This window comes from Phasianus colchicus, chromosome 9, assembly GCF_987193195.1.
Source record: "Phasianus colchicus chromosome 9, bPhaCol1.hap1.1, whole genome shotgun sequence".
NCBI classification, from domain to species: Eukaryota; Metazoa; Chordata; class Aves; order Galliformes; family Phasianidae; genus Phasianus; species Phasianus colchicus.
The window spans coordinates 21614731-21642339 of NC_143444.1; the positions used below are offsets into that span (position 1 = coordinate 21614731).

The following is a 27609-nucleotide window of genomic DNA, read 5'->3' on the forward strand; positions in this document are numbered from 1 at the left end:
TTATAACATACTGTTCTGTATGTGGGACACTCTTAAAGATAGTAATTGCTTCTTAAAAAAAAGAGCTCCTACTCTCTATTAAATACTGTGGCATCTTTTTCTTAATTTTAATGAAGTAATTTACATGTTTTATTGATGTCCTTTGTCCTTTTCTCAACAGTTCTCAAAATCTTGCTAATATGATGGCGTAAACTAGTAAAAAAGGCATTTGGATAACATCATGGATGTCATCAATTGTGTGTGATATTACTGAGGTGGCACAGTGAGAGTCTGCTCTGTGAAACATCAGAGGTTCATATTTCTTCTAGTTTTGCAATGGTAAGATTTTTTTTTGTTGTAAGTAACAGATTGTTCTGTAAGGTTTATTTCTTTTAGAAAGTAACAGCAAAACAATATTTTTGTCTTGTCAGAAATTAGAAACAATATACAAGTTTGGCAGTAAATACTTGCCAAAATGTACATTGGCATTTTATTTATTGTACTATAATACTATCATACTATTTTTTTTTTATTTATTTACTTTATTTATTATACTATTATACTATAATGGTATCCATTTTGAACATCAGTTACTAATCCTCGAGTATACTGGTAGAGCAATGTAGGTGGAGTGAAATATCTAAATGACCTTCTCTTTCATGTTTGTGTTTGTCTGCAAATGTGAATGCACTCTAGAAAGCGACAAGTTTGTATGTTAAATGGGAGTATATAAGGACTAGTTCATGCATATGAAGAATAAGCATGAATCAGCATTGTAGACACAATAGAAACACCAAGCAGACAACATTGTTAATTAAGTGTCAAACTTAATTGCTTAGGAGGTGTACCCTTCTTGTCCTGTTCTCTCTTTTCTGCTCTAAGAATACATGACAATAAGTAGTAGAATTTATACACTCACTTATGTCTCTTCATGAGACATAAGTCATTTCTGAAACACAAATAACTTCATGAAACAGTTTTCCTTCATTTGTCATTTTAAGCCTTTCTAAAAAAACATATAGAAGATTTGATTCTGTACTTACAATTTTAAGTTTGCACATCATATGACAACTGAGCAGGTTTCTAAAGTCCGTAATTTGGCTATATGGAGAAGGGATGCACTACCATTATGCACAAATGTGAATCTACTGATGATCATGTGTATTATGACAGATTTGTGGTGAAGTGCTGTTTGATATGTTGACTTTTTAAAGATGAAATGAACAGAAGAGGTATAAGACTAAACTGATGCTTATGAAAAACGTTATTTTGAGTTTGGGCAAATTGAGTACTCCCACTTTTCACCCTGACGGCTCAAATACGGACACTCTCAAACTGGTTGTTTTTAATTTAGCATTGAATCTGAATTTACTTCAGCGTTGGTAATGATTCATCCAACCAATTGCATGACAAGTTAAAAATGGAGAGAACTTGGCAGATAGCGTTCTAGTACCTTAGGGGAAATTACTGACAGTATAGCCAGGCTTTTCATTGGTGTAAATGGTGCAAAAACTGGAGACAGTGATCATAAATTGAAACAGAGAAGGCCTGACCTATATGTGAGAAAAAATATTTTCTTTGTAAGGACAAACACTGGAACGGGTTACCCAGAAAAGCCATGGAATATCTGTACTTAGTGGTTTTCAAGACCCAACTGGATGTAGTCTTATGTAACCTCATTTGAATTTTATTTGAACAGGAGGTTACACTGTGTTGCTTCTCAAAGTCCCTGCCAACCAGTGAATGATTTTATGATTCTGATTCTGACATTAATGAGAGTAACTATTTTTTTACAGGTTTTATTTCTTGGCACATAAGAGTTATTAATACATAGCATAGAAATGTTCATTTTGACACTAGATAGATGTGATAATATATTCTTCAGAATTGCTTTTTCTACAGATGTTCTTTGTAATTTTTTTCATTGTTCTGTTTTCTTTCTTTCTTTTTTTTTTTTTTAAGGTTTCCCAATGAGTGGATCAGGATGAACATACTTTAGGGACTTGCCATAGTATGGCTACTTCTCGATCTACTCGTGTTACAAGATCAACAGTGGGTTTAAATGGCTTGGATGAAAACTTTTGTGGTCGAACATTAAGAAATCGTAGTATTGCTCATCCAGAGGAGGTTTCACCCCATCCTCAAGTACGGTCAAGGTCACCAAAGAAGAGGCCAGATTCTGTTCAAACTCAGAAGGGAAGTAATGGTGGAAGAACTACTGATTTGAAACAACAAAGCGCTCGGGAATCGTGGGTGAGCCCTAGAAAGAGAGGACTCTCTACTTCAGAAAAAGACAATGTTGATAAACAAACTGTGGACAATTGTGAGAAAAGACAAGGAGAACCTGTATCACCAGTTTTGAAAAGAATTAAACGCTGTCTACGTTCAGAGGTACCCAACAGTTCAGAAGAAGACTTGCCTACTAAAACAGAGAAGGAATCTTTGGAGCGTAAAAGCTTAGTGTCGGACAATGATGCAGTCTCTCCTGGGACTAAGAGAGCTTGTCGATGTCTTATATTGGATGATTGTGACAAAAGGGAAGTTAAAAAGGTGAATATCTGTGCAGAGGGATTTAATAATTCTGCAATAGTTGAAGAAATTACAGGCTATCAGACTGTCAATGGAGTTGGTGAGAGAGACTCAAATTCTCTAAGCTGTGATGACTGTCAGTTTGATGGGAACTCTAAGCAAAACAGTGCTGGCTCCTGTATACCCAAGGACAAAACAGTAGCAGAAAATGGAAACTCATTTGCCCATTCTTCATTGTTGCTTAATAGCAGCAAGGAGGACGGTGTTGTAGACCATTATGTGCCTTGCACAAACTCTCAAGAACAGGTAAAGTTAGAGGACCACAAAATAATAAGTGACTGTTTGCCTGAGGAGCATGCTAATCAGGCAGATGAGCCAGCTACTGGGTCCTTTTCTGAAATCCAGTCATCTTTGTTGAGGGATTCTGAGGAGGAAGTAGACGTAGTAGGGGATAGCAGTGCCTCTAAGGAACAGTGTGCTGAAAACATCAACAACAACCCGAATACTCATCGTGACAGTACATCAATCTCAGGTGAACCTGAACCACATTCTTCATTGCTGGACTGTGTTTCAGCTCAAATGACATCTATTTCAGAACTTCAAGAACACAGATACACATTGAGAACTTCACCACGAAGGGCTGCTCCTGCCAGAAGTAGCCCTACTAAAAATAACTCTCCTTGTAGAGAAAATGGACAGGTTGAGGAAAATAATCTTAGTCCCACTGAAAAGAATGTACCTGTAGGTATTAATAATATCAATGGATCTCCCAAAAATTCTGAAGAAATTAAACAGAATGAAAAAGAGAGAAATTGTAATACAGATAATGGGAGTGACGGACTAAGAAAGCCACTTTCGGAGGCTAGGCTTGTTGCTGGATATGTACCATCTGCCAAAGAGAGTGCCAACAACCACACTGCAGAGGATGAGGAGGAAGAGCCTGATGTGTATTACTTTGAGTCAGATCATGTGGCATTGAAACACAACAAAGAGTATGTGTAACTATGGTAACCATGAATTCTGCTTTTGTCTTATAAAAATACATAATAAGTATTTAAAGTACTTTCAGAAAAACTTAACTGCTTTATAATTTTCATATTCTTCAGTATTCATTTTTCTGTCTTGCTTCTACTTCAAACAAAATTAAACTATTTAATATGCAGTATGGTACAGCAATGTGGTTTATACATTTCTCATGATGAGAGTTCTTTGGAGAGAAAATGTTTTTGGAAACACATCTGTTATTTCTTTTCTGTAGAAAACTAGGTGGAAGCAAAACCAAAGGATTAATAACTCTTTCTAATTAAAGAGTTCAGTTACGTATCAGTGCCTCTGATGGAGAGCACAGACAGTTTGAAGATTTGTCATTCTATTGTACGTAGAATTTAAGGGTAGATACCTTGTTTGGCTACTTGTTGTTCAGAGGGGCAAATAGTTTGTGAGAACTGGTCAGGGGCCTTTTGAAGTTGGAAGTTTATGTAGACTGCCTGCAACTTGGCCCTGCTACTAACTTGCTGTTCAAATGCCTATTTTCTAAAGAAAGTGCTGTGGTTTTTATCTTATATTTAATTGATTTTGGTGAAAAAAGTGAAATATAGAAGTCTCTTCTAGATAAAAAATCTCTAGTTTTTACTTTTCAAAAGGGTAGCATGCTTTTGAAGGTAGTGTTACTTAGCTGGGTATTCTTTTTCCTTTAAAAAAATGTTACAAATGCTGGAAAATTTTGGATGGAAATGTGCTGTTTCGTTCTTTTTTTAATATGGGGTAGAGGTTATATTTGTAAGAAAATAAGTCTAGTATTCTAGTGGTTTCTCTTGATAATATGATCATATGAAAGATCGGAAGTCTATATTGGCATTTTTGAGTGCCTTATCAAAATAAATTATCTTTTATCTGGAACTTCATAGTTCAATAATTAATAAAATACAGTGCAATGCATTCATTTCCAGATCTAGAAGTAAGTTTTCACTACAGGCTACTCTTAATTTACATATTCTGGCTTTTCGGTAGTGTGTTGGATTATTCCTGTTCAGTCTCACTTGATACTTATTTTTGAAAACATTAAATTAAAAAGTGATAGCAGAAGTGTTTTCTTAGATTAGTGAGGTGCAAGAGAAATGCTGGTGTTTCTGTGCTGTCAGGTAAAGGCGATATTCATTTTGACTTCAATATTTTTAGCTTAGCAAAGTGTTCGCTGGTCTTAGGTTTATTAGATGTGCAAATGGCATACCATTTTGTTTTTCTGTCTTTTGTTAGTTTCTGATTAAACTTGTCTTTATGGATGATACTTCCTCTGGCTTATGTTTCTGTTCAATTTTGAAAATTTGGAGAGAGAGTAACATTTTGACTAGGATCAGGAGGTAGATTTTGCAAGACAGTAGTATTGTTCTTCACATCCTCCATACAGGGTAAAAAAAGGCTCTGTTCCTCCATACTGAAGAATCAATTTATGTCTGTAGACTTAAATTAGTTCCAATTTTATTACATAGCTTGATTACATACATGGTCATTCAGCTGATTTTCACTCTCCAAGGTACTGTTGCAACATTGATAAAACATCAATATAGCAAAATCTCCAATAGCTAGCGGTATGGCTTGCTATATGGAAAAGCATCTTGTGATACTCTTGTATCTATTGTTCTTTCAGTGTTGTCATCTTTAAGCAATGTTCATACATTCATATTTTTAGACAACTGATGATGCATTAGGAAAAATAATCACAGAAATCAAAGTATGGAATATTATTATTCTGAGAGCAGGTCAAAGTGGTGGGAGCTCCACAACCCTCTAACAGGATGTATCCATCCTACAAAGAAGGATCTAGGATCTCTAAGCGTAAAATTTATTGCAATATTGGATGTTTGTATCAACACTGACAGGGCTGGTTTAAAGGCTTGTGTAATTGTAAAGTACTCTTAATGTTAATTTTCCTGTTATTACATGCCCAGTTTGAATTCTTGTGTATTGTTGTAATCAAAAAAATTGTTGTTGCAGAAAAAATATGGTTTGGTGAATATTTGAGAACTTATATTTTCTAGCTCAGAAGGGTTTGTATTTTCTCTTGAGATACTTTCATAAAACCAGAATTTTTTATTTAATTTTGCATTGCTGAATTTTATATGCTGTGCTTAGTGTTTTGCATGTGCCTTTTATCAATAGCATCTAAATTTTTTTTCTCTTTTTACATTTTAATTTTCTCTTATAGTACAAAAGCTTACTTTAATTTTCTGTCTTTGCATTAACTTCTGAGTCTGTTTTCCCCTTTGTTATGTATTTGTTTCATTTAAGTTTCATTTAATGTTCTTTTTTTTCTTTTTCCTCTCTACTTACTGTTTTTGGAGATTTGTATTGATTGGCAAGCATTAGGGTTGTATGAGGGGAACGAATTCTGCTCAACACTTTTCTCTGGAGCTACTGAAGACTTTTGGTGAAAATGTGATTGAGGAATTGAGTTTCCATGTACATATAAGGCATTGTGCAATGTGTTCTAAGATCATGTAATTGGTGGTTAGCTTTACAGGGAGGGGATTGCTTAGGCCTGTAGATACAGGCTCAATACAAGAATTGTGCATGAACACTTGCCTGCAAGCATTAAGTTGCAAGGGCCAGTTCATTGTGCTTGTTTGGTAAATAAATATTCTCATATTTGTTTTTATTGCTTTGTAATATTTAAAATTACAATAGTTGTACCAGTATTTAATCTGAAGTCAGACAGATTAGAATGAATTAGTTTAATACATCTCTTAAAACCCCATTTTATGAATTCTTACTGTGGATTTTATTGTTGCAGAAACCTGGAAAGACAGAAAGGAATATGTTGGATATTCCAGTAAGATCTGATATTTAATTGACCACTCGTAGAAACATTGTTGATTTATTTGAATGTGTTTAACTTCCAAAAGAAGCATCTCTGGCATCTTTTCCTATGTTACAAATTCTGTATTTTATTCAGTTGGTCACAAATGTTTCAACCTAATAAATCACATTTTAGAAGTTCTCTGTAGAATTTCATCTCATTGCACTTGCTAGAATGCAGTCTGGTGCATCTTGGTATGGTAATTGTTTATTTGTTATTACCAGTTCTTCTTGAAGTACAACTCTAATTTAATTCTTCAGCAGCATTTTTCACTAATATCCATGCACTACCTTTTTTTTTTTCCTTAACTGGATGAGTATTAAAAATCAGACTACTTTGCATTGATAAGTTTTATGATAAAAGCTTCATATCTATCTTTATATTTACACATTATTTAAGAATAAGTATATTACAACAGTATTTATCTCTGTATTTTCAGATATGTTCAGGTATGTATGTCAGAGGATAGATCAAATTTATCACACAGTATGGATTAATCTCAGTGTGCAGATAAGATTGTGTAACATTCCTTGTAGTGAGGATTTGTAGCTATGAGTAGCCAGAACTGCAGGATGAATTATTCTTCTCAGTTATTTTTCAGGACACCTTTATCTCATTTTCCTCTGCAGCATGCATGTAGTTTTATTGTGAGGAGACTGGTTGGTAGACTTTCAACATCTTCAGGAATACAACAAATTGGTGCAAATAAAAACTCAAGTTACTTTTCAGTGGCTGGTTTTTTCCTTACTGAGGTGGACAATATTAGAAGAAAAGAAAGCAGTTATTTTGTAAATATGTAACCTCTGCTGATTTCTTAATAGAAAAGTATTTTTCAGCATTGATAAAGTATAAATTTTAGTGTTGGAGAATAATAAAGTTAACAGCTAATTTTTTTATTCTAAAGGCATATGTGCCATATGCATTAGATTGGAATGTGTTTTGATTCTTGCTTAGTCTGCTCCATGACATAGTAACATGGCATCAAGTGATATATTTTTCTTACATTACATACTAATGTAAAATTTAAGCATAGTTTTTTTCACGGAGCAGGTTCTTTTCTTTGATAGATAGATCCATATTCTCAGTAAGTACCAAAATATTGGCTTTAAGTAAAAATCTCATTTAATGTAGATCTTGAATGCTGCAGCATTCATCTGCAAAGCAGAAAAATAAGAGAAATCAATTAGAAACTCGTAATAGGAGTTTCTGATCAATTGCAGATTGTAGTGCAGATAATTGCGTTACTAAATCATGTTGTGCTACTGTAATGGGCATACCATCAGATCTATTAATTCAGTCCTAATTACGTTTTACACCGGTGTAAGATAGTTAGGATTTTGATTTTTTTTTTTTTAATTTTTACTTCTTGCATTATTATTTTTTTATGATGTACTTACTCTATACTTATCAATGAAAAAGTAGTAAGTGATATAAATTATTGCAAGATCAAAGCAAGGTTTAGTAAGAGTATTTTCATAATCATAGAACATGTTTTATAATTACATAAACTATCCAATAAACATGAAATAATAGAGCTCTTAATTTGCAAGAGGCAATGTCTTGGGCCTGTGCTGTATCTGCTTTTTTCTCATTAGTAATAGGTTTATTCTGAGAACTATGAAATGTCAAATACATTTGTCAAATTCATTTTTCTGTCTCTGAATATATTTATCTTGCTGTCAGCCACAGTACTATCCTAGTGAGCAGCACTATCAACCACAGAGCAATCCTCATTTACATAATGCATCTTGTTGAAAACTGTGTCCTTTGCTCCTTGAATTCTCTTCCGTTCTGATTTGCCTGGTTTTTATTTTTTTCCTTTTTTCTTTCTACATTCTTCCAAGAAACCTCCGTTGTCACTTCCTGACCTGGAAGAGAGCACAAGCTCCGTGGTGGTGCAGACAGTAATCGTGATCTCTCCCACTTCCAAACTGCCAGATAGAGAACATTCAGGAACTCATTTATCTTTCAAACTTCCTTGATCACCATGGTTCAGAAGTCACAGAGAAAAAAATGTATAAATTAAAAACAAAATGCCCACCAACTTACTATTTTAATACAGAAAAATGGTAGAAAATTTTTTCCCATCTGGTCATAAAAAACACTAAAAATTCCTGAAGGATCCTCTTAGCAATCAGGTCCTGATTTAAAAAAAAAAAAAAAAAAAAAGAGAGATTAATTTATAAACTGAGCACAACTGTTGTTCTGGTTGTGTTTTTGGTTGTGCACGAGTGATACTTTTCACAAAAGCAGAAGTATATATGATGACATCTAAAAGTTTTGTTAAGACAAGCACAATCTGTGTTTGTCCATGGTTTTATTTTCACAGTGGATGTTAATAAAAAGTATGTTTTGCTTTTATTCCATCCTTCTCTTTCCTCCTTTACCAAAAAATGTACGTTCTGTTCCTACAGCAAGAACATGCATCTAAATGGGGGTTTTCTTTGTCATATTTTAGTGAAAACCTGCATAGGTTAACAATGAGTTGAATGAGTTAATAATCAGTACTGCCAGCTTTCTCAGATTTGATTTTTTTTTTTTTTTAATGAGATGGGGTTTCTGTTCAGCTGGTCAAGTCTTGTGGTAACAGGGGATGCTCATATTCTGTCTCTGTAAGAAAGCTCCTTGGCTGCTTTCCCATTATCTTTTAAGAGAAGAATATCCAAGGGGAAATAATGAAGAAATCAAAGTGGCATTTTCCTTCAGTGAAGGAATTGGAACTGTTTTCATTACAGATGAGAAGGAAGGAGTAATAGTTGAGGGTGTGCTGTTGGTATTCCCTTCCATGCCTCTTGTGAGAAAAACAGTTCTTCTGCAGTTTCTGCATGCCACTTCAAGCCTTGAAAAATAGAGGAATGACAGAGACTTACAGCATCTTCACCACTCTCATGACTTTTCCACAAATACTTTTATATGAAAGGAAGATCAGCAGGCTATATTAATGTGTTAACTTGGGGAGGGCTAATGTTTGATGTTTTAACCTCTCATGTTGACAAAACTGCAATAAGTTACACATTCATTCGGAGGCATAAAGATATAAGTGCTACTAAAAAGGTTTGAAAACTAGCTGGAAATGCAGTTATTTGCTAAGGATGGTTTGGTATGGCTAATACTAATTGTTGAGTGTGGTGGACAGCTCTTGACAAGAACAAAGCCTACAGAAATACATAGGTGTAGATGTTCTGTTTCTGAGCCACAGATAAAGACTTGAGAAAGAAAGGGACATCACAGGTTCAGAACCAACAAAAAATTGTTCAAATGCTTAAAAATAGGAAGCCAGGAAGTTAGAAGGAGCATGTAACTGTTTCCTTGGGCTGCCTTTGAAATAAGGGTGAAATGGTGTTCCTTTAGCATCCAGGTAAAAGGCTGCAAAAGGGTTTTTTGGTTTAGTGATGGTGGTTGTGTTTTGTTGTGTATCTGTTGTGGTTGTTTTTTTTTGGTTTTTTTTTTTAAGTCTTCCTTTAAATATAATTATTTTATTGTACTTCTTGACTGTATATTGTTTTAATTGAGTGCTTATTACAACTTCATCCTGGCGTTCAGAAATTGCAATTTTTATTGTTACCAGCAGGGTAAATATGGAGAACTGGCTTTGTGTGTGTAGGTTTTGTTGTTGTTTTTTCTTACATAAAATGGAAATATGGATTAATTATTATTTATCTCAGAAGTCTTTTAAATGCCCTGAAATAGAAATATTATTTATGGATATAGAAAGTACAATAAATTACTGTACATATAAATAAATCAGGTTGTAGAAGAAGAAAAAATTAATTATGGATTGCAAAGTTGGCCATAAGTCATTTACCTTAGTCATAGTATCATAGCATTAGTAAGAAAAAACCTACCATGTGCTGCTTTATTTAGGTAAAGATGCTTTGTCCTGACAGGAGTTGATGTATGCCCATATTGATTATGTGCTTTTCTGTTTTTGAAGGGCTGTCAGAGAAGGGCCACTCTTCATCAGTCTCCTTTGCTTCCATGTTGCTGTCAGGTGTGTTCTACAAGTCTTGCACTCACTTGGGAATCCCAGCACTCTTCCCCACTGTAGTAATGGATTTTTAAAAATCTCTGCTGGGCATTAGAATAATTCGTGAGGAAAAAGTACATTGTTTAAATTTCTATGTTATGGCCCTGGCAAAGATTTCAGATGAAGCTTAAAAGCTGGGTGCTTTGTCTGATGTTTCTGAACTAAACTTCAAGCAACAACAACAAAAACCCACCGTTTTTAATTTTTATTTTTTAAAGAGAAGATTCTGTTTGATCTGATTGGAAAATTTCTTAGGAAGCTGCCTTGGGTTAAATTGGAAATTCTAAATATATTTTCAAGAACTTTAGACTAACACTAGAGTACGCTTGCTTTTTCTGCATTAGTTTTCAGTCCTCTAATGCAACCTGATTAATATACCAATCCTTTCTTAGGTTAGCATCTGATAAGGATTTTTTTTCTGAACTGCTGATACTTTGCCAAAATCTGCAGTGATTAACTGAATAGAGCGTTTTATCCATTTTGCTAGAGTGCCAGTAGATGGCACTAAAACAAAGACTTACTCAAAGCCTCCCAATGAATGATAGATAACTGATAGTTCTTGAAAATACGAGTTTCAAATACTGCATATGTTTGCAGTAATAGCCTAACAATGATAAATATATCTAAACAGTAAGGAGGTAACTTTGAGATGACATCTGAAGTGTTTAAAATCCACAATTGATTGTACTGAAAACAAGTGGTAAGCGATAAGTGCTCACCTCTGTGTCTGTAAGATAGCCTGTCTGAATGCTGTGAAACTGGACTGATCAAAGTTACATCTGCTTATAGAGATAAGCAAATGTGAGAATATTTATTGTATCACTGAGGGTGTTACGTAGTCATCAAATGTTGAAAAAGATAAAGTAGTTCATATTAGGAAATAGGGACTAAAACTTGGAATTGAAGAGATTTCATTCTATAAGTTCCATTTATTTTCATGAGGGGAGAATGGATGTAATACATCTGTCTCCACTTTAAAGATGAGAAAATGCCTTAAAATTATGTTTCAGTATTTCATGATGAAAACTCAGCAGATAGTGCATTGTAGCGTACTGAGTTAATGTGTAAATTTACTTTGGATAAAGATACTTGAAATAAAACTTCCTTTATCTGTATGAGACAATACCTGTATGTGGCTCGCAGTTTTCTCAAGTGTTCCTAAATGAACACTTTGTAGAGAGTTTGTTTTCAGTGAAAGCTTTGCCAATCTTTTACATCTGTCCCTTACATTGTCTAACAGGACAAAACTGATGCTTCACATTTCTTTAATATCATTTAACTGAAAAGCCTCACTCATTAATTTCATCCAGTTTGCAGATGTGAATCAGATTAGTTAAAATCTGCATTTCATGCTATCTGTTTCTCAGAGAACTCATTCACTTAATTAAGACCTAGAGTATATTTTCCTCTCAAGAAATGTTCAGAAACCAGAAACTAGCATCTTACTCTTAGTGCAACTCTGACATGAGTTTGTTTAAATATGCTGAATGACACGGCCTCTTGTATAGGCTGCTGCTAAGCCATTTCATGTATGAGTTGTGGAAGTACATTGTGTGGGATGAAAATTTTCCTGCAAAGTAAACTGTGCTTCAGGCTTACATCCTAAAAATTTAGTAATTTCAACTGAGTGTAAGTGTAACTTCCATCAGAGTAGGTGTTAGACTGACTGCACTTTTCTCTAGGTAACGGATATTTAGTCATATGACTTTGTTTTGTTTTGGCAGAGAATGTGGGATCATTTTCCATCATAATTCCTCATGGATTTTGTAGAAAATTACATGGCTGCAGCCGGGCAGTTCTGAGATGGTGGCTGTGTGGTTGCCTCTCTGGCTGTGCCGCAGTTCTGCAGCAGAGTGGAGACACAGGTTGCAGTAACTTTCTCCTTTCTGGGCCCCATGCCTTTTTATTCTCTGGGCTTTTTAGATTTTGGAGGATGGTGGCTCACAACTTCAGGAAGTAGTTTGAGTCATAATTGTTGTGTTTATTTACAAAAAAGAAAATCCTGCAAAATGTATGATAAAATTGTTACTACTTTTTTGTTGTTGTTTGGAACTGTCATGGAAATTATGTGCATGCACTGTTTTTTGGTAACATGGTAGAAGTACTGTGCCAGAACAGACAGACTTCAAGAAAATGCTGACTGTGTGTTATTTCACTTAGTATTTTTGCAGAGAAATGCTTGGCTCCTTTGAGGTTGTGTGGGATCATAGAACTAAAAGCCTGCACAAACATATGAAAACAGTAGTGATTTGAAATGTAAAGGACTCGTGCACTATTATACAGTTGGTTAAAAACTTGTGTTGGAATTTAAAAGGATGGCTCAGTACTTAGCAAATATGACGTACCTCAGTGTGGAAAATGTTGATTATTTTCAGTGTTTTCTTTGGAAAATAAGACCCCAAGATGTACGTTTTCCCTCATTTAAACAGTTCTGATACTCACATAATAAACCTGCACTCCTATTCCAGTGCTTCAGAAAATAACGTAATAGAAGTTGGAGTAGCTTGAAGTAGATTCTTTTCTTTAGCAGAAGTATTAAAAAGTACTGTGAACTATGTTTACTCAAAATCCTGTTCTCTCCTGAAGTATTTTATAAAAGTGCTATATTATGGCAGATCAGCATCATGTGAAATGCTTCTGATTGATTCTGACGTTGTAGCATTTTATATATTTCCACAAAGACTACTGGGATCATTTGTGAGCCATTGAACTTCTCATCAGTGATAACTGAAGTCACCTGAATGCTTTAAGAAGAAGTAGTAGTTAGCTTTCAGTATTCTTGTTTTGTTTGTTACTTCTAAGTGCAATTTCTTCTTGCATTCAGACTTAATTATTGAAGGCCGCCTCATTTAGATGATTTCTTCCATGCCATGTGAATCTTCTTTAAAACCAGCATTTGTAAAATGTATTTGATTGCCTTTTGCCTTGTATATATGTAACTATGCTGAATATAATGATTGTTTTCTTTCCATTCAATTCTGAAAGCAATCAAATACAATTTGAATAAATAAGGAAATTAAATGTCTGCCTTTCTTTTCTTGAGCCACTGTAACAACATATTAAGTGCAAATTTTTACGAGTCTCCATTGCTACAACTGGAGTTAACTCCAAAGGTTGAGCAGAAGTTGAATTACTTGATGATAGAGAAAAGGCTTTTTGTTGTCCTTCATCTCCTTGAATATTTTTATTAGCCTGCTTTTCTTTCGCTTCTCTGGAGCATACAGGGCAGTCTTCTGCATGACAAGTACTGTCAGTGCACCTGAGATGGACGGAGGTGGCCCAGCACAAAGATAAGCAGTAATCAGAAGTTACTGGTAAAAACTTAAGTGAAAGTTTTGTGATCACTTCTGTGAGCCCATAACAACTTGAGCTGTGATGTTGTCTCAGGCCAATCTTGACGTGTACCATTACAAAATTTATTTCTGAAATCATTTTGCATGTTCAAGAATAACATCGCTAGTTACTTAATGAGCATTTCAGGTGTCAATTAAATGTAACCTGAATATGTGAGGACTAATTTAAATAAGAAACCCATAAGCGATTTGTATCATGCTGTTTTTAAATAAACTCAGCACATTAGTTTCAAGCTGAAAAGCTTGTGGCTGTAGTTTGCGTTTTCAGCTATTACACAGAAGTGGAAAGAAAATTACCTTCTCTGGGGTGATGCAGTGTCTGGGTAGAAACTGATACACTTGATGGTATGAAGGGGGTATTTTGCCTTGAAGCTGTTTACTTCTGTCCACTTAAAGCCTTACCCAGCTACCTATGTAGTGGATTGAAAATCTTGCATTAGCTCTGAAACCTCTGGATCCTTTTTATAGTATGTGTGGAAATGATTGTGTTAAGATTCTTTTTACTTTAGCAGTAAGGGAACAGAAAGAAGATTTTACTGAAATAGTTTAGTAATAAATAGATCTTACCTGATTTTAGTACGCACTAGATTGCATTTTGCATTGAACTAAAATGTAGTTGTAATACTAAATGTCAGAAAGCATTTTCCTGAAAGCATTGATATGTAGTGACTTGGAACAGCAGGGGCCACAGGTATCACAGGTTTGTGATCTGAAGTGGACAACCATACCTATAAAGCTAATAAAGGGAATTATTCATTTATTGTAAGGCTGTGTTATTGTATGGTGTGATTTCCTGCCCCAAGTTAGCTTTACAGACAACAGTCTGGGCAGCCTCCATTACTGAGTGCAGATGTGAGAGTCATATAAGTGATCTTTAGCATACCTGTTAAATAGAAAATCAGATTTGCATGAGGGTCAAGCATAGTGTATTTGAGGGAACACTGACATTTCAATTAACTTCTGTATTCTTAGAGAAACCTCTCCTGTATGTATTTATTTTGTAAATTTCTTTCTGTGGTTTATTGTCATGTTTGCAAATGGTTATTCTATTCTCTGAAATGAAGTTTCTCTGAAATGTTTAGCTGCAGAGTTTTTAAGAGTCATTCTTATGCATTCTGTAGGTGGTTGAGTGCAATGTTGAATTTTTGCAGTAGAGTCATTTGTGGTTTATTTTGGAGTGAGTGAAATTGCATCATTCTGTTGTTTTATTTTTTTCCTTGTAAGTGAAGAATATAGAGCATAACTGTTGAGAATATGAGAAGTGTGTCCCTGGTAGCATTGTTTTAGCTAGTATAGGATTTAGGTTTAAAAAAAACTCAATGTATTAGTAGTAATAGTAATACTGTTTTTTTTTTTTTTTACTGGTTTATATAAATTCATCTACTTAAAATAATTTTGATACAATTATTTATATAATTCAGTAAAAATGCCAATCATCTGTTTCAGATAAGCTACGAAATCTGTTAGATACTAGGAGATAATCATGGCTAGTATTTAGATTTGGGGGTTCATTCTTAAAGACAAATTTAGTGAGATGTTTTCCTTTGTCTCTGTAGTTATCAGAGACTGTTACAGACGATTGCTGTACTCGAGGCTCAACGTACTCAAGCAGTTCAAGACCTTGAAAGTTTAGGCAGACACCAGAGAGAAGCACTGAAAGATCCTATTGGATTTGTGGAAAGACTCCAGAAGAAGGTATTTCAATGGGCATTTCTTAAGTCTTACTCAGATTTTTTTTTTTTTAATAACTAGTGATTCATCATCTGTAGAAATTGGAATTCTTTATAAACTTGCATTAGGAGTTTAAACCCTTTTCTCTGCTGAGCAAAAAATGGCCCGTTGTTTGCTTATTAAATCTGTAAGAGAGAGCACTTCAAATATTTAATTAGATATATTTCCTTTTTTTCTTATGTAGAAATGTAACTTTTAAATTTCTAATTGTAATATGAGTATTTTAAAGCAACCTGAAATCTACAAGTCATAAACTTCAGATCAAGAATTTGGGACTTTTATTATTAGAGAAATAAAGTCTTGTACTGTGAGTGAATTTGGTAGCGTAACTTTTAAAGAGCAGGAAATACAGTTCATAAAACAGAGTTCATTTTATGAACTCTGGAAAATATGTCTAGAAGAATGCTAGAACAACATAACTGTCTGAGAGAGGAGAATGAATTTTGATAAGTAAGGATCTTCTTTTCAAGTGAAAAGAAAAAAAGAACAAAAACACCGACAGAGATGTTAAAAAAGGTTTAAAGGTTGAATATTTTTTCACTCCTACATCTGCCAGTGACAAATGCCTCCCCTTCTTGTCTGGCAGCAATATTCTGTATTTCAGTGAAAAATGAAATAGGTACCTTACGATGCCCTTACCTTATGCTTGTAGAGACGTAGATTTAGAGAGGTCTGCTCTAAGCCCATTGGTTTCAGTGGTTATTATCCATTACATTTTGAGATGAGTTTATAGCATGCAAGACTTAATAGGTTGCATTTGATAATGGTTGTATCATGTAGGAAGTAGTAATGCTAGCTGAAAGCATCTGGTGCATGAGTGTCTGAACCCAAGGAAATAGATACTCTTAAGCTTGACCGTCAAATAAATTGGTGACCCTTGCAACAGTTGTGTTCTATATAGAAGACAGCAAAATCAGTGTAAAACATATGTTGAATTCCTTGATGGAATGTGTTTAGGTTTATCAGATGATAAAACTTGAAGTCCTGTGGTTTCCTGTGTTTTCTTAATCCTGAGAAAGGTACAGATCCTAGGCAAAAAGTATGTCTGAACAAAAGTCAGATAGACAGCAACAAGGAATTGAAGTCAGGAACTCCTTATTTCAACTGTGAAACACACATTTTCAAGTCTTATGCTTAATAAGCCATCATTGTCCGTGCCGCTGCATATTTTATATGCACTGTTGTGTATTGCTCTTGAAAGATACCTTCTCCTTAAAAAACTGTGTGCTGCATGGCACTTCAAAAATACTGATTTTCAATTTTGCTGTTAGCTAAAAGGCAGCATCAGGTTTTCGTGACTTTTTAGGATTTGTAGCTATTTGTTTGGATATTCAACTAAATTAAATATTGCTTTTCAATGCTTACTTTCTTTTTTCAGGTTGATATGGGTCTTCCATATCCTCAGAGAGTTGTTCAACTCCCTGAGATTGCCTGGGACCAATACACCACTAGCCTTGGAAACTTTGAGAGAGAATTCAAAAACCGAAAACGTAACAGTAGAAGAGCAAAGCTGATTTTTGACAAAGGTAAAAGAGAAAAGACTTACGTTACAAAAAGTAAGAGATGAGATGGAGATTTAGTAAACCCTTTCCTTTGTTCCCTCCAGTAGGTATACCTGCAAGACCAAAAAGTCCTTTGGATCCCAAGAAGGATGGAGAGTCAATTTCTTATTCTGTCTTGCCTTTAAGTGATGGTCCAGAAGGTTCTACAAGCAGTCGTCCACAGGTAGTTATCACAAAAGGAAATTTTTATAAAATAGTAACTTTTTAAAATACTGTGAGAGTGTGAATATTTTAAACTTTTGCCTCAAATGCTAAAATTGGTCATGAAATTCATGCATGTATTGAAATCTGTTTGCTTTTTTTTTTTATTATTTACGCAAAACTCATTTCAAATTTCCCAACATTTATTTGGTCTGTATTTCTTTTTACTTAGGTAGAAAGAGGATCAGAGTATCCTAGCTGTATATTTTCTAAACACCTTTTCCATTTTATGTACTTTGTTTGAACAGATGATAAGAGGGCGACTCTGCGATGAGACCAAACCTGAAACTTTTAACCAACTGTGGACTGTAGAGGAACAGGTAATGAGAAACCTTTCTATTTATTTTATAGCAGTGTTAACATGATAATAATAAAAACAAACTGTGTAGTAATATTAGTAATTAGAACTTAAAGTCACATATATGTGTATGTAGATACTTGTACTTTGACAACTTGTGCCTATATTGTAATTGTTTTATTTTTGCTAACTCTTGATTTTTGTTTGATTTAGAAAAAACTCGAGCAGTTGCTTCTGAAGTATCCACCAGAGGAAGTAGAGTCCCGAAGGTGGCAAAAGATAGCTGATGAACTGGGAAATAGAACAGCTAAGCAGGTAACAAGTAAAACACTTTGAGAAGTAATCCCTCTCATTGATAATAATTTTAATTACTTGATAAGAATTTGTATCTGGATTTATTCTCACCTCTTGAAACATTTATTTCCCGTCTTAATAATTGGCAGACATTTTAATACTTGCATATCAAAGAATTGGTTCTATATTTGTGTCCACATCCACAAAGGAAGCCAAAAGTGGAGACACTGAGTGTTTCTGTATCTGACTTTTAGGAGCTTTTTCAGTAAAACAGCATAATTTCTCCAGTTTGACCAGGAGAAAAAATGCTGATGTCTTGTTTTTATAGCATTTTAATTTCTTCTGTTTAGCTAGTGTGCTTTCATATAAAGGAATATTAAGTATTTCAGTATAAAACATTACTTCATTTCTAGTGATAATCTGTATTTATATGTATGTTTTTCCATAGTGGCAAATTAAAATGTATGAAGCTCATTTCATAAATAAAATGTGGAAGTACTTTCTGTATGGTACCAATGTATAATTTATGTGTTACTGTTTACTGTTAAGACAGAAAAAGTTTAACTTCAGCAGTTAAGAAGTTGCTCAAGTTCTTTATCACTGTTTTTGATAGATTTCCTTGTGTACTTTTGAACAAGATGATTTTTCTACTATGAAAGCCTTCAAACTGTCTGGAAATAGGGCAAATGTAGCATTACAGGATCACACAGAATCACAGAATCACAGAATGACCTGGGTTGGAGGGGACCTCAAGGATCATGTAGTTCCAACCCCCCTGCCTAGCAGGGCCACCAAACATACACCTTTACTAGATCAGGTTGCCCAGAGCCTCGTCCAACCTGGTCTTGAACACCTCCAAGGACGGGGCATCCACAACATCCCTGGGCAGCCTGTTCCAGGACCTAACCACCCTCCTAGTAAAAAACTTCCCCCTAACATCCAACCTAAATCTTCCCTCTTTTAACTTAAGACCATTTCCCCGTGTCCTGCTATTATCAGCCCTTATGAAGAGTTTACTCCCCTCCTGGGAGTAAGTTCCCTTCAGATATTGAAAGGCTGCAATGAGGTCGCCCCGCAACCTTCTCTTCTCCAGGCTGAACAAACCCAACTCCCTCAGCCTGTCCTCATAGGGGAGGTGCTCCAGCCCCCTGATCATCTTCGTGGCCCTCCTCTGGACCCTTTCCAAAATCTCCATGTCTTTTTTGTACTGAGGGCTCCACACCTGAACACAGTACTCCAGATGGGGCCTCACAAGAGCAGAGTAGAGAGGGACAATCACCTCCCTATCCCTGCTGACCACCCCTCTCCTGATGGAGCCCAGGATCCCATTTGCTTTCCGGGCTGCCAGAGCGCACTGCTGGCTCATGTTAAGTTTCTCATCTATCAGGACCCCTAGGTCTTTCTCTGCCGAGCTGCTCTCAAGGACAACTCCCCCCAGCCTGTACAGGTGCCTGGGGTTCTTCCGGCCCAAATGCAAAACCTTGCACTTTGCCTTATTGAACCTCATTAGGTTCACCCGAGCCCAGCTTTCAAGCCTGTCAAGGTCCCTCTGAATGGCCTCCATTCCCTCCACCGTATCGACTGCACCACTCAGCTTGGTGTCATCAGCAAACTTGCTGAGGGTGCACTCCATTCCCTCATCGATGTCATTAATAAAGATGTTAAAGAGCACCGGTCCCAAGACAGACCCTTGAGGGACACCGCTCGTTACCGGCCTCCACCTGGACATAGAGCCATTGACCACCACCCTCTGTCTGCGGCCTTTCAACCAATTGCTTATCCATCTAGTTGTCCACCCGTCAAATCCACTTCCCTCCAGTTTGGAGATGAGGATGTGATGGGGGACCATGTCAAAGGCCTTGCTCAGGTCCAGGTAAATGACATCAGTTGCCTTCCCTTCGTCCACCAATGCCGTCACTCCATCATAGAAGGCCACAAGATTAGTTAAGCATGACCTTCCCCTGGTGAAGCCATGCTGGCTATCTAGGATCACGTGCTCGTTCTTTATGTGATCAAGCATATTGTCCAGGAGGATCTGTTCCATAATCTTCCCAGGCACGGAGGTGAGACTCACCGGCCTGTAGTTACCCGGGTCCTCCCTGCTCCCCTTCTTGTAAATGGGAGTGACGTGACCCTTCCTCCAATCGTCCGGGACCTCACCTGACAGCCACGACTTCTCAAATATGATGGAGAGCGGCTCAGCAACCACCTCAGCCAGCTCCTTCAGGACCCTGGGATGCACGCCATCTGGCCCCATAGACTTATACTCATTCAGTCTAAGGAGGCACTCTCGGACTTGCTCAACCCTTACAGTGGGGAGGGATTTACCTCCTTGGTCCCCACATAGAGGTATGGGGGTGCAAGACTTAGGGACATGAAAAAGACTAGAATCCTGGCCACCAGTGAAGACCGAGGTGAAGAACTCATTCAGCACCTCAGCTTTCTCTTCATCTGTTGAAGCCATTTCTCCTTTTAAATTTACCAAAGTAGGTACGCCCGTTTTGGCCTGTCTCTTCTGGCCAATGTACCTGTAGAAGGTTTTCTTATTGTTTTTCACGTCCCTGGCCAAGTTCAGTTCTGCCTGCGCCTTGGCTTTCCTGATCCCACGTCTGCAAGTCCGGACGGCATCCCTGTATTCTTCCCAGGTGACACAGCCTTGTTTCCAGAGCTTGTACATAACAGTTGCAGTGTTGGAAGTGATAGTTTGGAGTCTTTATATTGTGAGCCAGTGTAATGATACTGGCAAAAATTTGATGTGAAATCCTGTCATATTTCATTTGACATTCAATTGTTGCATGTTCTTTTTTTTAGGTTGCCAGTAGAGTGCAAAAATATTTTATTAAACTGACTAAAGCTGGTATTCCAGTTCCAGGAAGAACTCCAAATTTATATTTATACTCAAAAAAGGTGAGACAGAAATTTCATTTTATTGTTACATTGAAACTTTATTAATATTTCAATGGATTTAATTAGTCTTGATTACAACTTTCTTACTCGCAAGCTCCACCAATGTATTTCTTAATCTATTATTTTGACAATAGCAATGTAGAGTGAATTGGGTGTTATTCCAATTTCATTTCAACACCTGTTAATTGAATAATCGTGGGGAGATGAAGTGTCAGAAAAGAGAACACTGCATTGAGATTGCAGACAGAGCTAACGGGGCCAAAGACCCATTGGTCTTGGGTGTATTTTTTCCTTATTTGTAAGTTTACTGAAATTAATCTAGAAGAGGATAATGAGAATTATACTGGAAGAAGGAGCCAAGTACTTCATATTGTACAGTCATCTTTTAATTAACAAAACCATAGAAAATTAAGTAGAATAGCACACTAAACTAGCACACGCATAGACTTAATTCTTAATTGCTGTGTTTCATTGTGATTTGTGGTGTGTCCCCATTAAAATAGAAAGCTAATAGAAATTATCATTAAAATGTAGTTCTCTTCCTGACATTGGAAGGGGTGAGAAAATACAATTCTGAGAAATCTTCTTAATTTGTGAAATAAAAGAGAAGGCCCTAGATCTTTTGTGCTGACCAGTTATATATTTTCATGTAAGTCATGTAGTTTTCTTGGGTGCTAATGAGAACTCTACAGATGTTTGAAGAGGGCAGTCTCAGTGTATGTGTTTTGTTTTTGTTATGTTTAAAGAGGTTGTTTACAATTGAGAGGTTGTGTCACAATGGCATTTTGTAGAGTAACATTACTTTTTTTTTCTTTTTGCATTGATGTCTCTGTAATGTTTTCTGATAATGAATAGAGTAAGCTCCACATTGTTTCTGAAAAACAAACATTTACAAACTTAATTCCTTGAAAGTTTGGGACCTGAAGTTGCTGTCAGACAAGCCTGATAGGAAGATCTGCCACTGCGTATCTATAGTGATTTAAAATGTTGCACACACCCAATTATCTCCTAGTTTTCTCTGAAGTTGTTGCAAAGAAGGAGTGCTTTTATCAGAAACTTTCCAGCGTGCCATCTAACATGGTAATGCCATTTTACATTCACCAGGAGTTTAATCTACTATTCTACTCTATAAACAGAGGCAGGGAACATGCAGACATGATTCTGCTGCTTCATCTCTTGGAAAATTGCATTCTGATAGGAGAACAAAAAAAAAAAAATCCAGCTGCAAATGCTGATACCTTAAATCTTAGTGAGATTCGTGTACTACTTGTGCATTACTTGTACAATTTACTGTACTGGGGGGCTAATTTCAAAAGGGTGAAAATTTCCTTCTGAAAACAATCTTTTTTGTTCTATGTGTCACCTTACCATTTTAAATAATCTTAGTCCCACCCCTTTTTTTCTTTCCTCTTAATTTTATTTGGAAAGACTGTTATTACTGAACATGAGAAATGCTGCAGGGCAGCAGATCACTGTGTTTGCTGAATAATAGGAGCACTTAATCAGTACACGTGTGACTCTTAACTGTATTTTTCACTAATTCGAACAGCAATCCATAAAGTTCTTTATGCTGTTCTGCTTACATACACAGCACAGTAAAAACAGAAACCATATTTTATCAAATTCTTAACATTTGCAAACTACAATAGCAACACTGCCAACTTAAATTTTTCTTAAGCTTATATGTAGAACAACTCTAACACTTATGTCTCCTTTTGCAATGTAAGTAATACCTTTATTCTTATGACTGAATTGTAAGAATAAGGTCACTGTACCCTGATTTGTAGCAAGATAGCTTCTCCATTTTCCATTTGAAACCCACATTAAAAAGAAAATATAATTACACAACAGATGAAAAAATGTAACAAACAATGTATGTGGGGGATTTGATTTCTCAGTCTGCTAACATAGCTGACTACTTACAATACAGATTGTATCAGACTGTAGTTATTCCTGGTAGAGAATAAGATTGTGGCAGAAAGGAAGTGCAAGGGGTATTGAAAGCCTGGATTGTGCTTATGCTGTGCTCATGTTTATTTTGATTCTGAGTATATACATACACTATAAATGGCAGTATCTGCTTTACTGCAAGTAATTGATGTGTAAATATTGGATGCTGATTTGTAAAGTACGCATTTCTGAGGGACTAAAAAACGTTGTTATATTTAATGTAAATACTGGTGTTGGAAGAGATTCTTCACACGAGGAAGTTTCTCCATAGGGATCACCTCATCTGCTTTTTTGAAATGGTTACTGGGGAGATGAGAATCCTTGTTCATTCTTTAACATCTTGTTGAACTTACTTATATGACGTAACATCTCTTGAGATAAATAATACATGAAGTTATGCAGGATACTCCAGTTTATTGTTTAACTGTTGCCAGCCACTAGTAAAAACAATGCATAACCAGTGATTTAACACTCCAGTATTCATCAGTTATGACTTATTAATTTTAATGTAAAGCTTGTACTCTGTCATTAGTTCATCTTCTTTTAAGCTTAATCCTGAAGATACACTTCAGGGAAAAATAATTTTTTTAACTGTCTGCTCATAGGTAGTATTGTAGAAGCATATTAAAAAGCAGAATGATGTTAAAAAAAGAATTCAAATCCTTGGTTAAATTGTAGGCCATAACCATGTGTGAGATAGTGCAAGTGTGTAAGCACAGACATACATTTTTCTTTCTTACATTTCAGATTTAGTACTGGTTGTGCATTACAAAAAATTTCTCCACAAAAGCAGTGATGCACTGGCACAGCTGCCCAGGGAGGTGGTGGGGTCACCAACCCTGCAGTTGTTCCAGATCCATGGGGATGTGGCACTGAGGGACACAGTTTAAGGGACAGTATTGGTGGCAGATTACAGTCTGACATAATTATCTTAGAGGTCTTTTCCATCCTTAATGACTCTCTGATTCTATGTATGCAGATCTTTTTCCTTATATTAACAGAATATTTAAATAATTGTGTCAGCTCAAACTGAGATACAGCCTAACTTTACAGATGGAATTGTTCTGGCACATATCTTAAAGGAAACCTAAAAGGAAGCAAAACATAGGAAGCCAGTGATCTTAAGGCAGGTGGAAAAATTCAGCACAAGTGATTCAACATCAGTCTTAAAACAAAATATTCATTTTTATTCTGTGCATTGTAATTCTCCTGCATAAACGAGGTACCAGTTTCCAACCATTATTACTTCATATCTTTCCTTACAAGTAAATGGGGCTAGACTCAGTTCCTTTGGTATTTTTGTCTGTGTAGCTATATTTCATCCAATATAATTGCTTTGCCTTTTTAAACTATACACAATTTTAAAATAATGTTACATGTTGAATCCCTCTACAAATAAATGGTTTTGTAACTGGTTTTAGGAATCTCTGGGATACAAATTCTTGATAAAAGAGAAAGTAATAACTATGTTAAATATTTATTATGCTTTATCTATATGACAGAACCTAGACAGAGAGCAAGATAGTCCTCTCTTGTATATTTACAAAACAAACAAACAAATGCTTTTTGTGCTTAGAGTTTTTGATTCACACTGTTTGTTTTAAACTATGGAATATATTCAAGATGCTTAAAAGGTAGTCTGGAAAGAAGCTAAGTAAAAAGTTGAGTCAGTTTCATTCACTAAATATTCTTCTATTTGGTATTAAATATTCCTCCATGGGGAATATGTAATAAGGGCTAAGTGCCTTTAAGTAATCTACTTTCAAATTGCTGTGCACTCTACACCTTCAGACAGCATTACAGTTGAAAGGTTTCAGATGCGCGCTAATGGAGTAATTTATCTCTTCTGACATTTCTTGGGTTCCTTTTCCAGTCAGTGGCAATGAAAAAGAACCTTTGGAGAGTGCTTATTCCTAACTTGTAGAAGTGTCTTTTGTGGTGGAACGAACTGCTTTTAGGAATAGCTTTTTCTCTCCCTAGACCAAAAAAAGAAATCTGAACAAAATTAGTCTAGACTTGTATTAATTGGGTTCTTGGAATATCTAAGAATTTGATGATGTGTCAAGTGTGGGGATGTGTGCAAAAGCATGTAGTTGTTTAGTCCCACACTAGCAGTGTCCATTGAGATTTGGAAGTCATTAATATCTTTGCACTTCAGTTCTCAGTCTTTAAAATCATGGCAGTTTTATTTTCTGTTTTTCTGTTATCTCATTTGTTTAGACGGTTGGGTTTTTATGATGTGAGCACTTTCTTGATAGGTTTTTATTAGAGCAGTGGTCCACTGTTTGTCTGTTTCACTTTCTATTGGGAAAAAACTCCACAATATGAGACTATACAAAGCTCTGATACAGAGATATAAGTAAACATAACGGGAAAGATGACGCAGTGTTGTTCAGTGCAGGAAGGACTTTTTGACAAGGTTGTATTTGATAAGGATTGTTTAAATGGTAACCAAGTAATGTCTTTTAAAATGTACCATTTTTCCACTGTAGTCATCGAGTAGACGGCAGCACCCTTTAAATAAACATCTTTTCAAACCTTCAACTTTTATGACATCGCATGAGCCTCCAGTTTATATGGATGAAGATGATGACAGATCCAGTTTTCACAGCCATATGGATATTGCAGCAGAAGAGGAAGTATCGGTATGTCATTTAAATCAGTCAGAGAATATATTCTTTACTGTCATCTAAACTTTTCAAATGAATAATATGAGGATTAAGCATCTGTCATAAAATGAATATCACGTAAGTATTATAGTCAGATTCATGAGGCATTTTGAATTGCAAACACATTACTATAAAGGTCCACAATTGCAGGAAATTTAGACCAAGTCAGAAAGGAAGAAAAGGAAGTAATAAAGAGTTCTGTGGTGAAACAGCTTCTAAATTGTTTTAGTTATATAGTTTCAAAAAGTTGTCTGACATAAGATCAGTCTTAAAATAACATAAACTGTATAGATGTGATTCTAGTTAATGCTGTGTTGCATTGCATACAGTCCTGGTAAAATTTGAATTCTGTTCGCATCACTGCTTTTTGCCTTCTTTCACTGGCAGAATTAATTATGGATTTTTTTTCAATCTGCTTCAAAGCATAAACAGACTTGAGTCCTCAAGCAGCAGACTCCGGTAGATATCCTATCCCAGTGTGTCATTACATCATGCAGTGTTCCAGTTTCCTAATTTATCATATGTAATAAGTCATGTCTAAATTCTTGTAGTTTTACATACCTTCATAGAGTGGTGGAGTATCCTACTGCTAAGATGTTTGACAAGGTTCACAGCTGGTGTGAATCACTGCAGCTTTACTGTGCTTAGACCAAAGAACATGACTTGTAACATTTTTTTTTGTGAGCCTAGTGCCATCTTGTGTGTGAAAAACCTGTTGCATAATAGAAGTATTAAGACCACCCAGGATAAGTCCATTCTTTTACTTTGCTGACTTTTTTTCTTATGTGCACTGCAGAGTCTTCTTTAAATTCTTAAATTTCCTTATCTATTGCTCAGTCTTAAATTGCATCTTCGCTCATATTCTGTCTTCTCTCTGTGATGGTCTTTTTGTCTACAGGTATTTCCAGTATTTTTTTTTATTTCAATATGTATCTTAAAAGGCATGGGAAGAAAAGTGCAGATTAGAAGAGCTGCAGATCACTATTATTTTTATTACTGTTATTAATCTCAATTGAACAGTTTTTGATCAAACAGTCCTTTGTCCTGTATTATTTTTTTTAATAGTTATTCTCTCTATTCCTAATGTTTTCCTAAAACATTTTGTTTTTTTTCCTGTGGTATCCTAACACTAGTAAATAGGGGGCAACTAAGATTTTTTTTTTCATTGTTTTGATAGAAATTGCTGTGTTACTTTTTTGCAGTGATAATGGTGGATGTGTGCCCACTCTCCCTGGTTTCTTTTTTTCCACTTTCTTTTTTTTTCCCTCCAAATTTGGCTTAATCTTTTCTTTCTTCACTAGTGCAGCATTTCCAGATGGATATATTTCTGGCTTGCAGTAATGTAGAAAGACACAGGTGAGCTCAGTTATCAGAAAGATCCCTGTTGTCAATGCAAAACAAAAACAACTTAGAAGGAAAAAAAGATCATGAACTGTAATCAAAGTGAATATACTGGAGTCTGCTTTAATCCAAGTTGGAAGGGATCCTCAGGGATCATCAAGTCCAACAAATCAGGTCTTTTAGTGACAGCTGGTATCTCAGGGAGAAATACTATACTGTGCATTAACATGGTCAAGAAGATATTTAGTGTAGCTGGAAAATTATAGGAAAAGTTTTCTCTGAGTTCTTCATAAAGGAAGTACCAGGTAGCGTTTCCTTGTAAAAACAGAAGATTTTGTCTGGGCATTACCAGTTGATTGGCATAACCGTTCCTCAAACATCATTGTAGTATGAATTAATTATTCTCAAGTGAAGATCCTCTGTTCTCAAAAGAGAGAATTTAACGTTCAATTATAACCACAATTATAACAGTCTAATTATTCTAGAATACAATGTACTAATCCAGAATCAAGTGTCCACACGAGGAGCTGTTGTAGCATATTTTATTCAATATATGATTATATTATTCCAGGCTTTTTTTTTGTAATAACTTATTTGCATAAGTGGTGATTTTTTTTTAATAGGAAAAAAGTGGAGCTTATCACAACAAAATGTGTCATTTAACCTTGTTGGTTTTTTTTTTTTTTTCAGAGTATTTGCAGTCTAGTCCTCTAAATATTTTCAGAATTACAATTAAATATTTTATATGGCTGTTAGAAAAATACTTAACACTAAAGAGCGTTCCATTTTCCCTCTTTTCCTTCGGTAAACTTATTAAATAATGCAGACATTTCAAGCTTCACAGATTTTTAAAAGGGAATTGAGATAAGGCTACATTCAGAGAATGATTACTTGTAATTCTTTTTCATAACT

General features: G+C 35.5%; 1 protein-coding gene across 10 annotated transcripts in view; it reads left to right on the plus strand.

The window, feature by feature from the left end:
- The window catches only part of ZZZ3 (zinc finger ZZ-type containing 3), a 62732-nt gene that overhangs the window by 23885 nt on the left and 11238 nt on the right, over positions 1-27609 (plus strand). For 8 of the 10 annotated variants that reach the window (XM_090146504.1, XM_090146505.1, XM_031600633.2 and 5 more), the window contains exons 2-10: positions 161-318; positions 1942-3500; positions 15301-15439; positions 16854-17001; positions 17082-17200; positions 17487-17558; positions 17750-17851; positions 20642-20737; positions 25180-25332. In XM_090146504.1, coding sequence (XP_090002630.1) covers positions 1993-3500; positions 15301-15439; positions 16854-17001; positions 17082-17200; positions 17487-17558; positions 17750-17851; positions 20642-20737; positions 25180-25332 — 2337 coding nt within the window. In that variant the 5' untranslated portion in view covers positions 161-318; positions 1942-1992. The other 2 variants (XM_090146506.1, XM_090146503.1) reach the window with 2 other exon arrangements.